Below are 8,298 nucleotides of genomic sequence, written 5' to 3' on the forward strand. Positions count from 1 at the left end.
TTTTTAAACTCCTCATCCTCCGGAAATTCTGTTTCTTTGTTATGGGATGGGGCCACAACATTAGTAACAAAAAAACAATTTCCGGAGGACGAGGCCCCTAAATCAGGATTTTAAAAAGATTCCCAGGTGATTCTAATGTGCAGCCAAGGTTGAGAACCACTGACATAGACAAAAGCCACATGCATATGATGCTGCCGTGTCTCAATCTTTCATCGCTTCATAAGATGCTTCCCCCACAGTGTGAAGTGTGGGAAAGCTCTGTGTGAGCTAGAAAAGCTTGCTCAGGGGAAGGGCTGAGGGAGCCTTCACGAGCAACTGTTTTAGCATAGAGGAAGTTGGAGAGGATATCCCAATGGTAAGCCACATGGGGAAATATTTCTCACCTGGCACCAAGATCAGGGCCCGGCTGAGCTGGCCTCCCAGGCCTGTTCCTTGTCCCCATCTCACTCCCACTGTAGTAATGGCTCAACCCACCCTGTCACTCCAGGCAGCCTTTTGAATGGCCTTTCTGTCCCTTTACCACTGCCAGCTGGCTGACCCCAATCTGACTTCATACTAAGGTGATGATGGCTAATGGTTTTACTTTATAAATAACAACTTATTATTGAAACAAAGGTCTTCTAGAGACCCCATTGTCCTAACTCAGAGGAGTCACTCACTGAGTTTGGACCTTTTTGTGTCCACCTGAGACAAGGAGGTCTTGGATCCATGTGGATTACCACTTCTTATCTTTATAATTAATTAATAAGGGATTCAACATACATCTCACTTCATCAGAGAAGCCGTGAGTGACTACCTGAACTAAACCTACTCACATTCATTCTACTCAGGCATTCTACTTCACTTCTCTGCATTGCCCCTATAGACTATATTTTTAGTTTCTTTATATATTCACTTACATATGACTTTACTTATATTAATGCATGAATGTGTGTATTTAGCATCTCTCTCCTCCAATGTAAGCACCATGACAACAGGGATGTTGTTTGTCATTTTCTTGCTTTATCCCCAGCACTTAGAATGATATCTGCCATGTGGACATTCAGTAAATATTTGCTAAATGATCAAACAAACAAATGAAAAGAGTGGCTACTCAACACTTATTTACCATGGAAAATGACTATAGCCAATTCAACTGGTTCCTTCAGTCCCCAGCCTCACCAGGGCCTTGGGATTGTCTCAAGGATTATGGGGTGCCTCTCATCTGTCCAAATAGCAACAGACAGAGCCTTAAGTTTAAACCTCCCTTTTTCTGGAAAATTCCAATGATATTTCTGCTTTATCTGTACCCATGGGTCTCTTGCTATTTCATAGGTGGACAAATTGCTTGAAACGTGTTATCCTGATCTCATTATCCTGAAAAGAATAGTGGGGTCCAATGCTGCATTAACAAAGATTCAGGAAGGGAAACAGTGGCATTCATGAAATTATTCTACCCTGAATGGCTGCACCTCCAGAATACTGGAAACCCCCTGTGCAATGCTGCATAAATGCATTCACCTGTGATTTTATAAGGTGCACACACACATCTGCCCCTCTCTTAGAGCAAAATCTATTTTAATTACACCCCTGACATTCTGATTGAAGATGATAGTCCTTCTGCACTGTGAGCTTGTGATAAGTATGTTCACTCCGTATCCATTTTTAAAAGACAATGCTGCCTCTGACACACACTTGCTTGCATGGCACTATATGAAACCTAATATTTATCTGAGATTAGGTTCTGCTTAAATCCTCTTTGTCTCTGGAGTTCGCAGCACTTACTGTGGTTTTTCTTTAGGGCAAAGGAAGAATTCAGTGTTATTTCTTTTGACAGACGCTGGTAACTCAGGGACACATTCAGACTTCCTAATATGACTTCATTACATTTCAATGAAAGGGAGCAAAATCGTGCTTTAATTCCATTTTATGTTCCTGTGCTGGTCCCAGCAATGAAGGATATTGGGCTTTAGGAACTGCATGGTGATCACTGATAAAGTAAAAAGGATTCTACCCAGTCTGGGCCTGGAGCGTTCCTTACCTCTAAAGTGGAGGAAAATCGGGGTTTTGAAATGTTATTATACAAGAGTGTGAGGCAACCAGTTGCAGCTTTCTTCACCCTCATCAGAGAACAAGAAACTGCGGCTCAGAGAGGGTCTCACAGTTACAGAGTAGCTGAGCTGGAGTTCGAACCAGCTCTGTCCCACTGGAGGCCACTCTTCCCAGCAGCCTCCCATGCATACACGGGTTCATAGTCTCTGTGCATAATCACAACAACAACAAAAGCAGATGTTTCTATTTTAAAGGTTTTGAACAGAGGGTTGTGCTACTTTAGCAAACAAACCCTAAGGGCTAAGCAATACCCAGAGGGTTAGTGTTGGAATCAAAGCGTTAAGTTGATATGTATTCCCTAGTATGCATAGGGGTTATTTTGCCAAGATAATCAATCAGTCATTGTATCTGGGAAATCAGGTATATGTGGCTAGTCATTCATTTACTGCTTTTACAAAGACTTAGCATGCATACGGGTTATTTTGCCAAGATAATCAGTCATTGTATCTGGGAAATCAGGTATATATGGCTAGTCATTCATTTACTGCTTTTACAAAGACAACATTTAACAAAATGGTTTCTTCTTACTTTCTTGGGTTTTATATATTTTCAATCAAGATCAGCATCTATAATTTTATTTGATTCCTTTTCATCCTATTCTCTTGCCTCTATTCTAGTCCTCCCTGCCTATTACCAACCCATCACCCCTTAGAGAAACATTTAGGGCCACAGCTCAGCCCTTTGTGGGGTTGGCATTACCTTTGACCCATCCCTCCCCTGCCCCAGGGAGGCATCCTGGGCGCCCGGACTGGAACCCCCACCCCCAGCACACCAGGCTCCATCCTCTGGCCATCCTGACACATTTCTGGTTGGGGGTCCAGCATCCAGTAGAGGTCAAGTCCCCAAGGTTGCAGCTGAACCTCATAGTCCTCACACCAACTAGATGATGTGAGACATAAGCTGAGTGTGTGGACTTGGGAGAGAGATACCTGCTCCTTTCTCCAAGAATGAAATGAGGCCTAAAGAGTGTAGGTAACCTGCCTGAAGAAACACAGTAGGTCGAAACAGGTGGACTAGAACAAGACCTCCTGTCTCCTCACCCTCTCTCCCTCCACTATCCCATAAAATGTGAAAGAGCAGCATATTTTATCTAGCGACAGATTACTCAGACACTTCTTTTTAAAAGGCATTAGCAGAAGCAATAAAAGATGAATGTATACTATAACTTAAGCAAGGTAAAGAGAATAAAAAACACATATTTAAGGGAGTAGCTGGGTATTTCTCAATACCAAAGAGGCTACCTGGGAGTGCAATTCTAACTCTAAAGACTTCTATTTAGTTTTGAGTTTTCTTGATGCCAAGTTGAAAATGGGAACACATTGAGTTACACAACATTCATTATCTAATAAAATAAAATAAAAAAGCATTTGAGGTTTACCATAAAAACTTTATTCAAAACTTAAACTTAAGTGAAATTATCAGCCATATGATAGTGGACAATGTACTCAATAACACTTTTATAAAAGATATGATTCTTAATAGACTTAACGCTAAATCTTGGTTCTAATTCTGCATTTCTTTGGAAGCCTAAAGTACTAGGTTCCAGGTTTGCACATTTGTTGTAACTTGATTTGATTCAGGATAGAGTTTAACATCTTTAAAGCAATAGTTCTCAAATATTAATATGCAAATAACTTAACTGGGAAGATTTTTTAAATGCAGATTCACACCCTGGCTCAGTTGGTTGGAACATTGTCTTATACACTAAAAGGCTGAGGGTTTGATCCCCGGTTAGGTATACATGGGAGGCAAATGACTGATGTCTCTCTCTCTTTTTCTCTCTCTCTCTCTCTCTCTCATCAATAAATGTATCCTTAGGTGAGGGTAAAAATAAAAAATAAAATGCAGACTCACTGGCCTCTCCACCTCTCCCCCTAACTCTGCATATCAGGGACAGAGCCTGGGTCTGCATTATTAACGAGCTCTGGTTCGGATGGAAGCAACCGGTGGAGCACATTCTGAGAGACACCAATTGAGAAGAACAAATTGTTTCTAGGCTGCTTAGCTTTGACCAGCCCCTTTGAATATGAATTTTCCCCACTCAGTTGTTGATTCACGGACAACAGGTTGAGGGGAGACAGAGGCAGTGTGAAGGCTCTGGGTTGCCGAGGCTCCTATGCTTTGCACCAGGAGTACAGGGAGCAAACATGGGTCTGCCTGATGAACTCGAAGCGTGAGGAGTGAAGGGGGCCATGGAAAGGGCCAGGAGTGGAAGAGGAGCTGGCACAGAGCAGGCTGGGAACGCCCGAGCGCCTGGCTGCTCTGCCGCTTTCCAAGGCCCAGCCTGTCGGGGCTCTGTTGTCCACGGGGGAATCTGTGGCTGGCCTTGCTGTCTTTGCCTACAGCTTATGGGACATTTTCCTGGAAGTCCATTCAGAGTTGGGGTGAAAGCAGGGGCCATGGACTAAGGATTCATGGGTGGGCTTCAGGAGCCCGGAACCCTCTGAAATTATACACAAATATTGTGTGTGTATAGTTTTGTGAAAAGAGATTCACAAAAATACACAACTTTCATCAGATTCTCAAAGGGACCACAAATGATCCCAAAGAGCTGACAACTGCTGAGAGTTCCCGGTGCCGCTGAGGCCTTGAGCTCCGTGTTTGTACTGGGGCGTGCTCCCAGCACTTTGCAGACCTGACGTCAGTTAGCTCACCACCTCGTTGGTGACAGCCAGGACACTAAGTGTCCCTCCACAGGAGCCACCCTCCCTGTCCAGCCTGAGGATTCTGGTAGTAAAATTGTCAGACTTGATTTTGACAACTTGTTTTGGGCAATTAATGCCCTTTCATTGCTCATGGAAACAGTAATTTCAGGTGACAAGATTGTTCTGTGCTGCTTGTTAATGGGGCCTCTGGGGTCGAGAAAACACCACTGAGGTTGCTCTGCCCTGTTCTTTCCCATCTCTGGCATCACCCTTGAAATCTCCAGATAAAATGTTTAGTCAGCTCCCAGAGCGCGGTTTCCTTTCATCCCTCTTCCAAGGAAAGGATTAGAGAAAAGCTTGCAGCCTTTCCTTGCAGCCGCCAGCCCAGGCCAGGCTCCACCACAAGCTTGCTGATCATTAACTTGAAAAGCTGGGGAATTTTCTAGCCCTTCCATTTGCTTGTTTACCCGTCCAGCCAAGTTGCTTCACAACTAAGTGAGTTTTGAATAAAGAGGGTCCCTGGTGATGAAATATTTGGCTCAGCTCATGTCGTATATTTCCATTCCTTTTCATGTCGCTGAACAAGAGGGTTCGTTTGACCGATGGGGGTCAGGGCAGGTCTGCCTAATGGTTCACCACGTGCCATGGCGCTCAGCTGACAGGTGGATGGAAGGGAGGTAACTCTTCTTAGCAGTTTAGGAAGCTGGGAATTGGATGGCTATTTACTAGCTGTGCATACTGACTGGGCCATGTGTTTGACCTCCCTAAGCCCTCATTTCATCATCTGTCAAAAGGGGATAAAATAACAGCTAGCTCATGGTACAGCTGTAAGGACTAAGTGGTTTCGTAAATACCTGGCAGACAGCAAGAGCTCAGCGAAACTGAAAAGATAGCATCTATTATAAATACAATTCATTTCTCCTTTCCAAGCCCAGATCTTATAAAGAAGTCTGAAATAGTGGGGAGGTTAAAGAAATAAATATAACACTCCAGCCCAACTTTATCTCCATGCCCTCGAAGCTTGTTAACATAGCCACATCTCATCCCATCAACCCTGAAATCCTTTTCTAAAAGGCCGCAGACGAAGATAGAGATGATTACACTATCAGTTCAAATTGCTTGACACCGATGTCATTGTGTATGACCACACTGCTTGCAATCAAAGATTTCATGTGAAACTGACAATAAAGAATTTGTAGGAGACCCGTTTTCTCTCTCTCTGCTTCTCCTTGATGAAACAAACCAAAGACATTACCATCGTGGTGACTTTTCACAAGAGTTTCAGGGTTGTTTTTTAGCAAAAGGTGTCTGTTCTTTTTCCCTACTTCCGCATCTATCTTAGGATTTTATTCCCACTCTTTAGAAACTAAATGCTAATAAATTTGCTCCTTCGTGGAGTTGATTCTCCTACTTAAGTATTTCCTTTAATATTTTTTCTTCTCAAATTTCATGAGGGCTTGTACTCACCTTTATTGCTATTTCCTTAGGTCTGCATTCATAGCTCTTGTTATTTATTTATTTATTTATTTATTCACATTCATAGCTTTTATATTTACTTTAATCTTCAGCCAGACTGCAGCAGGCAAACTAAACATTGCACCAAGATGTTGAATGTCATCTAGGATTAATGGCCAGCCCTGCAGTTATATCCTCAGCTCAAGCCTCATCTAACTGGGAATAGGATAGGAAACTGGAGCTCTGTGTGTCTTGAATGGCAAGGATCTCTCCTTGTTCTTGACAAGCTTTCCTTTAATCTAGCCAATTGTAGAGACAAGGAGAACAGAGAACACTTAAAATTATTTCCATTAACTTATTTAGGTGGGGTGTTTGGTGAGAGTCCATAGAAATATGGGCGATACAGAAGGCTAGAGAGGTCCCTGGGTTGCATCCACATGACAGAGAAAGTAACCCAAAGTACGTGTGTTAGGGACATTGGGATGTTTGGCTAATGCTTCTACATAAAAGACGAGCCCATTTGTTCAGTAAAGGTGTTGTTTGCCCTCCCAGCTGCTGCGGTCTGTGTGACACTCCTGGACAGACTTGAATGTGACCAGATCAACTTGCCCCATGATATCCTGGTGGAGTACCAGCCACGGCCCCAGCTCCTAATCTCCAACTTCATCAAACAGCGGGTTGGACTGCATGACCAGCCATCATAACTGGGTAGCCCAACTCTTCCCTGCAAGTTCAAGTTGTCATGTTGACATTACATATCATTTGTGGCATTTTCATAGAGTTCTCATCCACATGCTAAAATCATAATAGAGTGATTTTATAAAAACCCCTTTCTCCTAAAAAAAATGAATTTATTTTACAAGAATTTAATACATTCATTAAGTTCAGATTTTATTTTAGAAGTCAGTATAATAATTAAACATTTAAAACTCCTGAACTGTGACATTTGGAGTTTCATATGCAGCATTAATTAAGCTCATATCAAAATAGATCAGCCATTTGTAGACACGGTTCCCGGTCACTGTTTCGGAAACCCATCCAGAAATTCATGATAGAATGTTGTCAGGCACCATCGGTATTGGTCAAGTGACAGGAATAGATCATGCACACTCAAAATATTTACAGAAAAAACTGTGCATGTAAGATAGGTCTACATTAAAAAGCAACCCTTTGGGAAATATGACCATACTTCTTTCTCCCCTTGCGTGATCTCAGCACACCACAGAGTAGGATTAGAGGCTTACATTTGCCTATGTTTGTGGTTTTCTCATGAAATATAATCACGTTTATTTTCAAGTGAAAACCCTCAGTAATGCAAAGATTCTCATTTTTCTTCAGAAATCACAAATGATTCGACCATCTTCTAACAATTTTTTTCCTTTGAAGGAGATATATTTTGAGGAGGTTGTATTTTTTATGTTATTTCCATATTTACCTAATAAATGGAGGAATTAGTCACAACTGACTTTAGACTTGAGTTCAAAATGTTAAAGCCTTCCTTTTGTGTGACTTTGAAGCAGGTCCTGCCCACACCCTGCCTGTCCTCCTATTCAGTTAGACCCTCTGGGAGGCAGAGTCCCATGGGCTCTGAGTTGATGCTCCTGGAGGGAGGGGGGGAGCGGTTAATCTAAAGCTGAAAACTTAGGAGTTGGGGAGCGTGGATGGGGGAGGGGTGCAGGAGGCCTAACAATCTTGTATAGTACATCACGTTGTGTATATATATTTATATGGTTGTGACTCAAAGTTTAATTTCAACCAGATAGAGATTATTGCATCTTTTTAATCAACAACAATGAACAATCCCCCAAGAGGTGCATCAGTTTGGGGATTTCTTTTGGCAATAGATATGTTTGGAGGGCAATTTTAAGGCACCCCAATAACTGACCAAAGATCGGAGCTAAAAGTTAAGTAGATTAATATTGTCATCATTAGTGGAGTATGCACTTTCCCCTTTTGTAGACCAAGTGGGAATAACCAAATGCTCTTCATAAGCTTTCAAACCCCAGAGGTTTGAACTTCTTTCTTATCTGCTCCTAAAAAATCTTAATTTCTGTTTTATTGAGAGAAGCGGAGGCTGTGGGAGAGACAGAAAAATGAAAAATTATGG

General features: G+C 42.2%; 1 protein-coding gene across 1 annotated transcript in view; it reads left to right on the forward strand.

The window, feature by feature from the left end:
• UPP2 (uridine phosphorylase 2) overlaps positions 1–7,805 on the forward strand; it is a 30,542-nt gene extending 22,737 nt beyond the window's left edge. Inside the window, 1 exon segment of the mRNA XM_006767387.2 lies at positions 6,744–7,805. Within this exon segment, the coding sequence (XP_006767450.1) occupies positions 6,744–6,895 (152 nt within the window). The 3' untranslated portion in view covers positions 6,896–7,805.
• The last annotated feature ends 493 nt before the right edge of the window (positions 7,806–8,298 follow it).

The sequence above is a fragment of the Myotis davidii genome, unplaced genomic scaffold (assembly GCF_000327345.1).
Source record: "Myotis davidii unplaced genomic scaffold, ASM32734v1 scaffold433, whole genome shotgun sequence".
Classification (NCBI taxonomy): Eukaryota; Metazoa; Chordata; class Mammalia; order Chiroptera; family Vespertilionidae; genus Myotis; species Myotis davidii.